This window comes from Astatotilapia calliptera, chromosome 14 (genome assembly GCF_964374335.1).
Source record: "Astatotilapia calliptera chromosome 14, fAstCal68.1, whole genome shotgun sequence".
Classification (NCBI taxonomy): Eukaryota; Metazoa; Chordata; class Actinopteri; order Cichliformes; family Cichlidae; genus Astatotilapia; species Astatotilapia calliptera.
In genome coordinates this window covers 17344257-17359095 of record NC_137435.1, presented here as the reverse complement: position 1 = coordinate 17359095, position 14839 = coordinate 17344257, and the positions used below count along the sequence as shown (strand labels likewise).

At 40.3% G+C, this 14839-nt stretch overlaps 1 protein-coding gene across 1 annotated transcript; it reads right to left on the bottom strand.

The window, feature by feature from the left end:
* Positions 1–7029: 7029 nt before the first annotated feature.
* rhoub (ras homolog family member Ub) lies at positions 7030–13149 on the bottom strand. The gene is made up of 3 exons (XM_026191600.2): positions 12716–13149; positions 10693–10751; positions 7030–9118 (listed from the first exon to the last, which is right to left on the bottom strand). The coding sequence occupies exons 1-3, from the start codon at positions 12912–12914 to the stop codon at positions 8663–8665; spliced, it is 714 nt and encodes a 237-aa protein (XP_026047385.1). The 5' UTR covers positions 12915–13149; the 3' UTR covers positions 7030–8662.
* Positions 13150–14839: the final 1690 nt, after the last annotated feature.

Genomic DNA, 14839 nt, shown 5'->3' with positions numbered 1-14839 from the left:
CTGCTGCCCTTTAAAAGCATGATTTCCTCTTTTGTCCAGATGGACATGAGTTTCGTGGGTTTATCACTTATCACTTAACACATTTAGTGATACACATCTTCCATGTGTGGAAAAAAAAAGATCTTTCCTCTACACCAAAGTACACAATGGTCCTGCAGTGACGTTGAGCTGTTCAGACCAGTAATAAGTCACAACGCTGGGTAAATAATTAGCTTTCATCCCAGAGATTATCAGTGACCACTAAATCCGTGGACTAACTTGTTTGACATTTGTTTACTTTAGGAATAAATGTACTCTTTTGAAGATAATGTCAATCCCGCATGGACGTTTAAGAATGGTCAGTAACTCATATGTTATCTGAGGTGACTTTGTTCTGTGTAAATCAGTCGAACTGAAAGCTATTGGAGTACTAAACTATAATACAACACCAAGGCCAGGGGAAACAAGGCATAAATGAGTGTGTATGCATATAGACACACAAACACACACATGCCCTGCAGTCTTATCTGTCCCATATGAGAGATCAAAGCGCCACAGGCTGCGAGCAATCACACAGAGAACAGGGAACACCAGAAAAATAAACTGATAAGCAGGTGATAGAGGCAGCAGAAAAAAAGAGGAAGCGCTGGATAATGTGAAATAAACAAGCCAAAGTATAGAGAGAGACAAGGAAGAACAGATGAGAAAAATATATTCACACATGTCACGGAGTAAATGAGGTCATTATACCCATGAGCAGTTTCTACAGAGGGAACAATGCATGTCTCTGTAGGCCAATCACACAACAGAGACAAAGTGGGCTGCAGCTGTGAGCCAATCATAACCTCTGTTAGTGACATCAGCCATTCAGCTGGATACAAAACAGGGAATATGATCAACTCAGGAAAGAAAAAAGGCTCCTCTTTGAAATCAAAACCTTATTGAGTTAAACCCCAAACTCTGTGCTCCTGTGCTCCAGTTTCATCACCACTTACTGTTCACAGGCGGGACTACTTTTCATGCCCCAGATACAATTTGAGACTATACACTGAAAGCAAGTACAGTCGAGGTGACTCGAGGCACTAAGCAAACAGCAGATGTTCACCTTACGAAAAAACGTTAGTGGCTTCTGAACTCTTAAAAATATAAATTTTCTACAGCTCGCCTAGTAATGTTTACCTTTGAACCTTTGAGAAAACAAGATGTTCTGACATAACTCGAGTCAATTATTAACAGCAGCCATCAATGGAAAAAAAGCTTCTATTGTGCAGCAGAGGTGGAGATAAGAAAAAAGATATGAGGCCGCTTCTGTCATCTCATTCTATCTGAAATTGCTTAATTACATTTTGAGCTGTGTTTGGCTATAAAGTTTGAGGAATGACATTACATTACGTGCAATTACATGCTCTGACTTTTGAAATACACCACAAAAGCCACATAAGCACATACACACAGGTGTGTTTTTAAATGAGGCAATAAGCTGCATTTATAGTACTGTTCAGTACTTCAGTACATTCACAACTCCTAGAGTCAGTTGCTTAAACATAAAATTGCAATAATAACATAAAACCATTCATTATTTTTTATATTTTAAAGCTCAATGACACAGCAATAATAATCTACTAAAAATAGTCTAGGCTTGAAAATCAGCTAAAGAAAGAAAGTGAGTCAAGATCTCTTCTGTGATGACTTTCCTGAAGACTTTGTGTCAAAGGACACATTTAAGGTAACAGTTTATGGTAACTTGGATTATTCTCCATGCTTTCTTGTGTGTCTAGTTATTGGTCTTCAGCCACATTGGCACTCTAATGTTATCTGTGTAGAAACCAGTGCTTTAAGCTAAATGCTAATGGTGGGCATGTGGTTGAGAAAAATAATGTGAATAACAACTAAGCACATATTTATTACATAGTCATAGCATTCCATAGCATTAAGATTATAAGTGTGCACTTAACTGGAAATGCACTTGATTATCTGATTATCATCAAGTTTTTGATTTGGGAGTTTGCTGGTCTGAAGTCTTCAAGTTTGTGTTGGCACAAGGCCACAATCTTCCTAGGAGTGGATCCCCCAGCAAATTCACCCCCAGAGTAAGCTAGTGCAACGCTCAGAGAAACATAAAATAAATAAAAAACAAAAAAATAAGAGCTACATTTCAAACTCTACAGGCCTCAGTTAGCATGTTAAATATTAAAGATGATGACAGTTTGAACGGTTGGGAATGGTTGCCATTAATAAATCTCTACTTTTCTAGAAAGAACATGGCAAGACGACTTAGGTTTGCAAAGTTGCATCTGAACAAACCACAAGACCAAAGGATCAATGTTCATTGGACAGACAAGATCAAAGGGGAGATGTCTGGCCATAATACACAGAGTCGCGTTTGGTGAAAAGCACAAAAAACACATATCCGTTGTTAAGCACAGTGGTGAAGAGGCACTGATTTGGGCTTGTTTTGCAACCACAGTACCACAGTACTCCTCGGTACAGTTGTGAAACAGGAGAATGATCCCAAGTAAGCAAGAATCTACATAGAAAAGAATCAACGTGCGGCTATGGCCCAGTCCACAAACTTAATTGAAAAGTTGTGGCAGAAAACTGTAAATCTCAATGAGTTAAAGAAACATTGTGAAGAAGAACAGGCCAAAAATTCTCCACAATGTTGCGAGAGATTGATAAAGTCAAACAGAAAACAATTACCTCAAGTTATTGCTGCTGAAGGTGGTTTAACAAACTAATAAGTCAATGGGTGAACTTAGTTCGTCACAGGACTGCACAGAGTTCATCATGTGATAAACAATTTTTATATGATTGTAGTAAGGCTGCTTACAATTATGCTAATATTGAATGGTACTGAGCTAACTTTGCTAAATAGGACAGTTACCTAATTCTTCAAGAAGTAATTTTTTTAACAAAGCATTAATACTTAAGATGTAACATGTTAGATCTTAAATTTTGCAACTAACTGGTCAAAATTAGTATTAAATATAAAACATGTTTTTATAAAGTAACAACACTCAAAAAAAATCAGGAAAGCACAAATTATTACAGATCATTTTATTGGAATACCTTAAATTGTCATGGAAATCTGTAAACTAAAATTCAACGTGTCATCACAACCTATATGGTCTATCCGCCTGGGACAATGAATTTAATCAGAACTTTAACTGTCGCTGTTGGCCACAGAGTTGTATTATTTCCTGAAGTTTAATTACAAACCATTTTAGATCTATGTCACTTCTAACCAAAAATATCTGTCTCATATTGGTGGTAGGTCTAAAAGTGAGGAGATTTTTGCGGTCTGCTTTATAACTTTCATGACATCCCAACCTTTTTGCTGTTCGTTCTGCTGGCTTTGCTAAAAATGAGATGAGGTTCTCATATAAAAAGCATACAGTTTAAAACCCCAATAAGGTTGATGAAAATAATAATTATTCGCAGAGTGGACTGAAACAAGGATAGAGGACTGTACCATTGCTGACAAATTGCTGTTTAAAAAAAAAAGAATTTATTGGGCTATTTTTTTAAAGTTATCCTCAAGATGTGAAAGAAGCTGGAGGCAAATACAGTGTACATGTGTAAGTGCATACATGTGCATGTCCAAACAGTTTGCCTGAGACAAAGACACATGTTCTACAGACTACAGGACAGATGTTCTGAAGGCAGAGATGGGCCTCTTTATAGCAAAACACAGAGCTGTTCAAAGAGGCCCTGCTGACCCCTGGGACAGAGCGACTCAATTAGCTTCCCATAATGAGAGCGCACTGTGGGGGGTGTTTATATAAGCTTATTAAAACATAATCCTAGTTGCTGCGCCATACTGTAGCATGCCAGACAGGCCACTCCTGCAACCAAGTGTGAGCCAACAGCCGGCTGGTGGGTTCAGTCATCAGAAATAAGGAGAAAAAATAAAAATATTATTCGTAAACCTATACATTAAAGCTTCAGCAAATAATTTAGATAACATTTAAAACTTCCTATTCAACTAGAGGTACAGTGATGAGAACGTCTTTGCAGTCCTTTGTCACAATCACATAAACACCTAACACTTTTAGTTTTGTGAACATATGAGGACAAGTCACTGAAATAACTGAGGTCTAAAAGTGATTTCTGTCAAGAATAATGAACTGTACTCAATCAATATCTTTTAATCGGGCCCCAGACATATTGCATCGCATTACACAAGCTTGGGCAACAGTTAATCCTAAAGACAATGTACAAAGTGGACCACAGTCCACATTGCTGAACCCCTTCTCAACCCACAGACCCGATTAACATGGTTAATGTCTTTCAGTAATCCCACCCCGTGGGCTGAGCTCCAGTCATTATGCTGGCAATTGCGTTTGGGGGGGTACCTCAGAAATCCTTCATCAACTGAAAGACATCAGAACTGATTACTGATCTACACTTTCATGTGGAGTCAGAGTTCAGTTGTTACCTAAATGGTTCTTAGAAGTTATGTAAGGAGGTGTGCTCACAGGGTTGTAAAGTTCAGTAACCTTTTGAGGTTGTTACAGCTGAAGGAGGCTACAGCTGACCGGGCCACCCATTTCACACCATTAGCTCACCCAGTGTTGGTTTGACAGAAAGCTGAAAGTTTCCATTTCCAAGAAGAAGTGCTGCTAGCTGGAACCATTAAGTAATCATACTCTGTATTTGAGTTCAATGGCATAAAAAATCTGCGCTGTTTAAGCTCTTTCTGATTTTTAAAAAAAAAAATGTCTAGAAGGAGTGGTTTGACAGTATAGGAAATGCACTCTCTTGCCAAGCTAGAAGAGAAGATTGTTACAACTCTCATCACCGTCTATCCAACATGATGCTGAGTTAGCACAGCTTAGCTTAGCATGAAAGCAGGAAATAGCTACTCTCTACTTTACTGTGTTAGAGTTGAATAGTATTCATTGCTACTAATCAAACTTAAGTGTAAAGGGAATGTTAGCATGCTAGGTTAAGTCATAAATCGTCTGCTAAACGGACCCATGCCAAACCCATGCTTTGAAGCTTTGTGGCAGAGTTTTCTTTGGTTTCAGTTTACTTTGATATTATTACTGTTATGAAATTTCACAAACTCACTAGTTGCAATGTTGGCATCCTATTAAAGCCTTTCATCGAGCTCTTTATAGCAACAGTCTATTAATGGGACTAAGATCTACTGAATTCAAAGAATATAAGTGCTATGGCCTATTCCTTTTATCCATATACTATAGATCTAAAAGCTTGCTAAAAACCTGCTCTACCTCCTGAGCTACAGCCACCCGCTGACTAATACTGCACAGTCTCCTTCAGTTGCTAAATGAAATAAAGTATGTCCACAAGTTTAATTAGTGTCACAGTTTAGTCAAAAGCTTTTTTCAGGTGAACGTGGGATCATGAAAAGACAGAATTAGACACTTTGAGATGGTCGGTGAAGACCGGACCTTACTCATGTCTGTCTCAAAAACAGGGTGAGGGGTGGATTAGACTTGATGGACACTGCATGCTCATATACGGCAGTTAATTGTCAATCACAAGCTAAGCCATTGTGAAGCAAACTCGGTTTTATCCTTCTTTTTAGTCGTTTAAAAAATTAACAAAAAGTTGTCTTAAAAAAGACCTAAAACTAGCAATTGAGACCACATAGAGTTTAGTCAGGTCACTGATCTGACTTTTGCACAACTAGATGTCTCTTTGCTCCCAGAGGAATCTTGACTTGCTGAGCATGAAAGAGAATACAGATTAAAGGCACTTTTGCACTGGCAAGAGAAACTGAGCATCTTTTTTGGACTGAACCCAATATTTGCCATAATGGGAGAAATCTGATTGAGCAATGAATGTTAGTTTGACTTCTTTAACCAGTGACCATGCATGGGCTCCATTGCATGCACAGATTATCAGTGAATGATAATATTTTGTGAGTTCCACATGACTTCCATAATCTTCATGGGTTTGGCTCATTGACGTAATCTTTTTATTTACATTTTGTAACACAAATCCCCCCACATATGTTCATACTGAGCTCTTCTGGTTTATGCAGTAAAATACGTATTGCAGTCTAAATTAGCAGAAAGACGTGCGCTTGGACATTCTTACAGCCGCAGACAATAACCTGAACTTCCAGCAGGCAGGTAGATATTACAGTCAAACACACAAGCCACAATGCTAAATCACAGGACGTTTTGCAAGACAGCTGCCTTGCTGAGACACAACAATGGGGTTTCATACTAAAATATTGGTGGAAAGTGGAGCCGTGCTAACTATCATAATTAGACCACTTGGCATAACTCCTGCTTTAGTTTCACTCATTCTGAGGCCGGACAGCATACTCATCTGCAGCCTGCCAGACGACACAGACTCTCTTTTTAGTCACCTACCCTATCATTAGCATTTCTAAACAAGTACAAGATACCTACCTAACCATCCTTCTCTGCCATTGTTGTAGTGTGGTGTAGACACCCAGCTATATATGGCAGGAAAGGGCTATTTTAGTCAATTATAATCATCTGATCCTGCAAAGTTAAAAGTCTTGGTTCCCGACAAAACCTCTGAGGTTTCTGAATCTTTGAAGCGTTTTCCAACAAAAATGAAGTTTTAGTTCATTTTAGAGAGAACTGCTTACCTTGCAGAATAAATGACTGGTGATAAAACATGCAGCAGTTCTTCACTGTTGTTTTCTGTCAGGTTATCTCATGGTTAATGATCACTTACTGTATATTACTTTTACAGTGCTATAAGGTGATTTGAGTCAACTACATCTAGTGTAATGATTCTTAATTGAGATCCGACTGATAACAATAGTGAAAATGCTATAAAGGGGACTAGAGAGGGGATATTTTACTTTTGAAAAGATAGAGGAAACACACATAGAGTTGTGTTTGTTGTTCTGATCCTCATTGTGGCAAACAAATAAAACCCTGTGTGTAAACCTCTACATTTGGATCAAATTTCTCTTTTAGGAGAAAAAAAACGTCTATTCATGCTCTGTAGTAACCACTAACCTCAGAAACATTCCCCTGCCCTCTACCACGTGACCACGTAACACAGCTCCACAGAAGAGTCAACAACAAAAGCAGGTTAAATATTTCACATTTTATTTAGTTCCACTCATAAAACCCAAAGAATTTCTCTCATGGCAGAATCAGACACAAACTGAAACAATCATACGGAGCCCATTTAGAGTTGGGACAGCAAAGACAAAGACCGAGTCACTTATACTGTATCTGTACAAGCAGATTTATCCTGATGACATTACAAACATCAAATGATCACTATGTAACATACATAACGGCGTGTGAGATCTCATACATCTGCTGTGTATTGCTGTTGATCAGTTATTGGCCCAGAAAGATCAGATAAATAGACAGATGAATGAAAGGCTTCTGAAAAATAAGAAGCAAACACAGAATCAGTCTCTTTGGCGATTTCACCTCATTTACTGCATAATCTCAAAAGTGGAGAGAGTTTGGTTTTATACTGACTGACAACGAAAGACCCTTTGATCATCCAAAGCAGTGAGCGGAGCAGCTAAGAGCCTTTACCTGCTTGGATCCTACTTTTGAAGAAGGATTTCCACTCTTTCACTGGTCCAAAGTCCGTTGCATGAAATGTGGATAATACAACCAAGGTACAGTGGTATAACCCATGTATTGCTGCAACATTGTAACAGTAACAAAATGTCATGAAGTCGAACTGGCTTTAACATTTCGGAATCAGTCAAAGTGAAAACCGATATTGCTAAATCTTCCATAAACCTACAGCAGAGATGTGTTCTCCAGATTGTGTTGGTTGGATGATGATCGGTATTTGATCTTTGCCATTAATATTTTGCAAAATCAATCTATTGGTAAAGGAGCTTAATGGCCAATTAACAGCTGTGACAAAACTACAACAGCCTGTAGCACAACACACACCATTCAAAACGGTCATACACATCCTGGAGATGTCATCATCATTCCATTAAAAAAAATTATACTCATATACATTTGATTGTAAATTTTTAAAAGGATGAGTTAAATCTGATAAACTACAGAGCCTATTTTTAGAAGCTATTTGACTCACAGATGCCTCTCATTTAGGAAAAAGTGCAGGGCTTGCAATGTTTAATTTGGGCTTTTAGGCGGAGCAGTTCACGCTTTGAATTCAATAAAACAAAATTGAAAAGAAAATCGGGAAAAAATCTATCACAAGTCTTGAAATCCGAGTTACAGTGTAGATCAAATGAAATAATATACTTTGATAAAGAAATGAACCAAATCATAAAAAAGAAAGAGTATATTTTTAATATGCGATATCATCACCTTAACGACCCCCAAGTCAGCTGGAATTCCTTTGGACAAGTTCTGTATGATATGCAGTCCATGAGCCGTAACACTTTCCTAGTGCCATAAGTTTTGGTTCCATGATGGTCACAGTCACATTTTACATACCGGCTCTGAAGAGCAGACAGTGGTTACAACCTTATACTGTCTCTTAGGCATCAACATAGGGTCTTTTCTGGTCAAAGTAAAACCATCAAATCCTCAAACAGCCATATAGCTTAGCCAGGTGCCCCTGCTGAACTGTTGCTCCATCGAATTAAAGTCACAGTAGGTCATTTGAGGCCGTCCATGTGAAAGTAACAAGGAGTCCTTACATCCAACTCAACACTCCCAAATACGTCAGCAGTTCCAGTTTTACATCAGTTACAGAAATATTATCTCCTTCCCCCCTACTGGACGCACACATATTTCTTCCACCAGGCCTTGGAGAGCATCTTCATCTTATCGGCTGTGCTGCGGACCTTCCTCTCCCGCCGCGCTCGCCTATCAGACTGTCGCAGTCCCACAGAGATGGCCACATCAAACACCTCCTTCAGATTCTTTTGTGTCAGTGCCGAGCACTCAACGTACGTCACAGCCCCGATTTTTTCCGCCAGCGCCCTGGCATCTTCCTCCGGCACCGGCCTCTCCCTCCTTCTTGCCAACTCGATTAGCACTTTGACGTCCTCCCGCAGGTCGCACTGCGTCCCTACGAGGATGATGGGCGTGAGGGGGCAGCGGCGGCGGATTTCGGGGACCCACTTCTCCCAGACGTTTTGAAAGGAAGCGGGGCTGACCACGCTGAAGCAGAGCAACAGGGCGTCTGTCCGACTGTAGCAGAAGTGGCGGAGTTTGTCGAACTCGTCCTGATGGAGAAGAACAAAGAGAGAAATTTTATTTTATATATATATATTTTAACATATGTCTGGTTCAGAGTCTTTATTTTGATTTGAGCCACCTCCCTTCACTCTGACCACACACGGATGCACTTGAACACACTCAAGTACTGTAACATCACATCACAGGAAAGGGAGTGGTGCCAGTAACTGTTAAATAACAAACCGTCTCAATAGTGTTTATATTGCGCAAATATTCAGAACAGACAAATCCTGCCCACACATTTATACCATTTGCAGTAAATCTCTTAAATTGACACTTTGGAGCCACACAGCTTTAACTTACATGGGCCTCCCACATCCTTGAGTACACAGATTAAGGTTGGCAGTAACTTGACTCAGACCTCTCCTTTTTTTCCGTTTAACTCCATCCTTTCCAACACATATCTCTTAATCCTTATTTAACTAAACAATGCCACAAGCCCGCTCTCTGCCCTTTAAAACACAATTAAAATGTGCAGAAAAAAAAATATCAGCAGTTTCCACATGTGGATTTGAGGCCCAGCACATGCCGCTTCTGAGTTTGACACACACAAGGTCTGGCTGCGCTTTGTGATCTGATGACGTAGGCCCATCTGCAGAATATACACACACGTATCAACATCTCTGAGTGAGGAGCGACGTTGTTTATCAGCCCTGGAAGTGTCTGCTATCATCTTTTTCCAGACCTTCTGTGTCTTTCCATCTCTCCTCGCTCTCTCCTCTCTCATCTCAACGTTTTTGGCACACCCGACCAGTCTCTGGTTCAAGCTCTCCCCCCACCCTCGTATAGAATTGCATCACTACAGTAAGTGTTTGTAGAGTTTTATCTAGTTGAATTTGCCCCAGCTTGTCTGCATGCGGATGCGTCTGCGTGTATGTGTGTGCAGATTTAAGGCCGTGAACAGCTCAGAACATGCTGTGAGGTTTTACACGTATTAGGGGTTTACTCAAATGCCTCATTCCACTTTATAGCCAAACTGTCTTTGATTCTATGCAGAACTGGCAGTGCCCTCGCAGCGGCTGTGAATGTCAAATATGCTGCTCCCAGGGCAGGGTTTGACTGTAGTGGGTTATGAAACAACCACCCAATGCCCCAGAGAAACAGAAACACTGTTTCACAACATGTTCTTTCCAAGATTGGCCTATCAACATAATAATGAGTCAATAAATTTACCTGGCAAGCTCTGTGTAGCACAGTTCATTCACCTTAGTAACTGACAGAAAACAGTTCACAACTAATTATAATTTTATAACCAAATGACGTTTAACCGATTATTTGTTCCATCGTTTCAGTGCCTCAAAAATAGTGAGGATGAGTCTGCAAATGTACTCAAGATTTTTTTTTAAATGTCTTTTTAAACATTAGCAGCATGCAAGGACCCTAATATGTGCTATTAAAAACTATTCCTGCATAACTCTGCATATGACACTGCAACCAAGCAACGGCGACTAATCAACCAACATGTGAGAGTTATGTAGAGCAAAGGCCGAGAAGCATGCAGGCACTGTATGTCAATGACCTGCGTAGAGTGGTAATGCAATGTGTTTGTGTGCAAACTCACCTGTCCCGCAGTGTCACACAACTGTAGTCTGACTGGGCTCCCATCCACCTGAACCACAGCTGCAGATACAGAAAGGGACAGAAAGAAAACAAAGTGAGTCACAGGTGACAGTATGAGTTTTAAGGCTGTGTATGTACCCCCACCTGACACTCGAGTTAATGCACACACACACACAGCTACTAACCGCAACACTCTCAGCAATAAACAAAACCCTTACAGTTTAAAAAACAAAAAAGACTCCCCGCTGCCGCCTGTTCTGCTCTTCCAGCTCGCAAATGGCCTTGCTCAGTCTCGCCCACCCACTCTGCCAGTTACCGTTCAGACCGTAACACTTTACTGTTGCTCAGACCGCTCGGTGGGCTTTGTTCTGTGCTGTGTTTTGGCAGAGGCCAGTCAAAGGTTGTCTGATGGTGTGTCTATGTGTGTGTGCATGGGGGTAAAAACAAAGCAGATTTTGTTTATTTAGTGACTCTCTTCCAATTGGCCTCATTTCCAGATTGGAAAAGGGAGTGAGTCATCTCACAGTGAGTTTCATTACAGGGCCATTTATTCTATTCAGAAAACTGAACACAACGCAGAGCAGCAGGCACATGGAAACATTTACAATAGGCCTGGAGCGTGTGGTTGGTCATACCACCTGATCAAAGGGTTTTGCTGGAACTATTCATATAGGAGGACAGCCGTCAGAACACCCTGCTTTCACAGATGCAAAGGGGGGGAAGCACGGGAGGACACAGAAGAAGGAACATAAGAGAGATGCCATTGGGTAATCATTTCCTAATACCTGACATATGATACTCCTTTGATTTTGTCATCCAAAACTCCTTATTGTCCAGTCTCCTAGCCTCCCGCTTCTCCAAGTCTCTGCCACCTGTGGCATTGTGTAACTGCTCAGAAATCAGCTTTCAAGGGAACGCTCTGATTCCAGGCACTGAAAAATGACATCACTATTAAGGGCCCCAACTGCACAATCACTCTCTGTCAGGCCAGGGAGAAAGACAATCTCTGCCTCAGAGCTACTGCAACAGATGTGCCCGTTTCAGTATAGAAGAGAGGCCTTGCGGGTCAAGGCTGACAACAATAGGCAGAGTTGTGCAATCCAAAACCCGTGAACCAGTGAACCAACCTCTGTTCTGTATGGAAGAGTTGAGCCAGCACTTGTCTAAGGGTGGTGTGTGCTCTACAAGAGTGTTTTATGAGATTTGGGTTGGCCACATTGTTCCTTTTAATGCTTATCAAGAGTAATGTCAGGGAATTAGCTATTAAGTTTACAAGTTTTTTCATAGCCAGCCGTTTTCTTTTTAAATAAAAATGTTAGATTTTGAAAAGGTAAAATACCAAAATATTTTTGTATATAAATCAGGGTATAATCCTGCACGAAAAAGCAAAACAGCTTCTATGTTGCTCTAGAACTGCATTTCAAATGGTATGTCTAAATAACAGATGCGATCACACGTCAATAAAAGCGATCAACAGGTCACCGTGTATTTTTTTTCTATTCCAATACTGTTCGGGTTCAAACACCACCTTCAAAGGATTTTTGTTTTTCTTCTCTTACATCGCAAAAGCTTCCAGGGATTAGTGAGACAGTTTGGAAAGTGGTACAGCGCCAAATGGAAACCCAGCTACACCAGGGAGGATACTTCATCCACATTAATTACCGCTGATGGAGGACAAGATAGCAGGAAACACAAAGACATCTATCAGTCCTTAACATCTGAATAATAGAGGGACATTGGGGAATATAGGTGCGGTGGGGCGAAGTTGATCTCTAAAACAAGCAAGAGTTGAAAAGGCATCCTGTGAAAAATGGGTGATACTGACAGGTAGATGGAAACCAACAGATTTTTCTATAGGAGTTTTTTTTTTTTAAGTGTCATAAGTTTTATTAAGTTTATTCACCTCGTTTAAATAAACTGGACATGTTCAGCTATGACAGGTGACACACATACACGGTCTGCCTGTGCATTCACAACATTTCTAAAATCTGGAATAAAATGAATAAAATAATATGTCTGTTTACCCGTGAAGTCATCAAATGCAGTAGGGACGTATTTCGTCGGGTATCCATTCGTGGTGTAGCTGACCACCAGACTGGTTTTCCCCACCGCTCCATCGCCCAGCAGGACGCACTTCAGCAGCCGCTCCTGCGCCTGTCCTGGCCGGGTAGGTTTGGGTTTATGAGGAGGCACTGGAGGGGCCATGGTCCTACCGTAATCCATTCTGAGTGGAGGTGCCTTTCAGTCAGCCAGCTCTGCACCGCGATCTCCTCGATGGACCGGTGAAACACCCACCATGAGAACAGGTTCTTTCCTCCTTTGCAGTTTTTCTTCCCTCCAAACGGTAATGATCGCAAACGGAGCTCGTGCGTAAAACCTCTCCTCCTGTGCGCGCTGTCAAATCCAGTACGGGAAGTTATCGTCCAGTACTGCACCGCTGAACACTGCAGTTTTACCAAGCGAGGGAGGACCCAAAGTGTTTTTTGTGTGTGTTTTAGGATAAATTTGACTAATCCCACCTACTTTTTCTCATTGGCTCCGCCCAGCAACGTGGGAGTGTGAATCCAAGTGTTCTTTGAAGAAAAGAACATTACCCTTATTAAACTGTTTGGGGAAAATTAGAAAACAAGAGGGACGATCCTGTGTTTTTATTATTATTATCAATCTTTCCTTTCAATATATTATTGTGTAGTTTTCTCGTTTAACCTGTTACACACTGCGTTGCTATGGGCTTAATGTTTGATCTCTTGCAGGCATGTCCAGACGTGTCCTCACTAGTTAGGAGGAAGCCTTGATGCCCTTTTTGAACATGGATATAAAAAGTGCTGAAATTTTATACGCAGACTTCAGCCTCCTGACTTACTTTACCTTGTACTAGTACGCTTTTCCAAGAAGGAACATCCAGAATCTACAAGATTACTCAATCAATCAATAAATGGAAATTTTATTGTATTCTCCACGTGATCGGCCAGTTTTAAACTGTCCAATATCTAAGGTGATCCGCTTTCTTATGCTAATTTGTCAAAGACACTGGAAACCTCGAAAACTGAACCAAATGTTTTGCCTTTTGCCGCCTCCTTGTGGCTGCAGCGAGAAACTGACATACCTGAAAACAGGTAGCGTTAATACTCTTGTCTGTTTAAAAAAGCCACAGTATATGTTGAATTGATCTCTCAAGAGTTTATTTTTCCAGCCATAAAACTAGTTATTTTCAGGAATACAAAGAAAAGTGCACTAAGATAATGCAGGTCACGAGTGATCAATTGTTTGGAAATTAAATGAAAAGGAATTAAAAGTCAGTTTTCTGTTTAGATTAATATTTTCAAGGCAAATAGAAAACAAAAACTTCTGGTAATCTAGGCCTGGTATGACAACTCTATGAAAATGAAGTTTGGCTGGATTAGTAGCAGCTTTGCTAAATATGTACACAGGAATCATGACAAAACAGATTTATACATGTTAAGCTGTGTGGTTACATATTGCTGTCACCCATCTTTTTAAAGAAAGGACAGATGGGTGTGTCTATGCTACTACTGTAGTTCTATGACCAAGCAGCACATGATTTCTGACACTAACTGGCCATTAGGTTTTGGTTTTTAACGGGTTATATCTATGCTTTCTCTGTAGGATGTAAATTCACATCTATAAGGCATAACAGTCTTTGTGTGAGCTTTAAAAGCAGACACTAAAGGGAAATATGGACTTCAACTGTGGAGTATCCTGAATAATTTTATTATTCCTAAAACAGATCTACTTACAGTTCCATATAAGATACCTTGCCCTGTACAGATATAGGAATCCGGTAAGTTTTGTACATATACAAAACTCCATTATTGGGAAACAAATGGTTAGGCTGATACGAGAAGTGGTGCATTGTTGGAGGAAACAAGTTGTAAGTACTGTGAATCAGATCATGCACTGTAACCTGCGGTTAAAAAGGCACCTGCTGTATTACACTTTCACGTTCCTTCACAAGCTTCCTCTACAACGGGAGACAAAACACTTTAAGAGCACAAAGAACATGGGAAATCTTAGCACTTTGTCTATTGCCCATATACGCAATCATGAAACTCCTCAGCAACACTGACACCTCTGGTACTCTGCCAGTGAAGAACTTCCTCTCGTAAAATTTATAATGTTGTAAATTA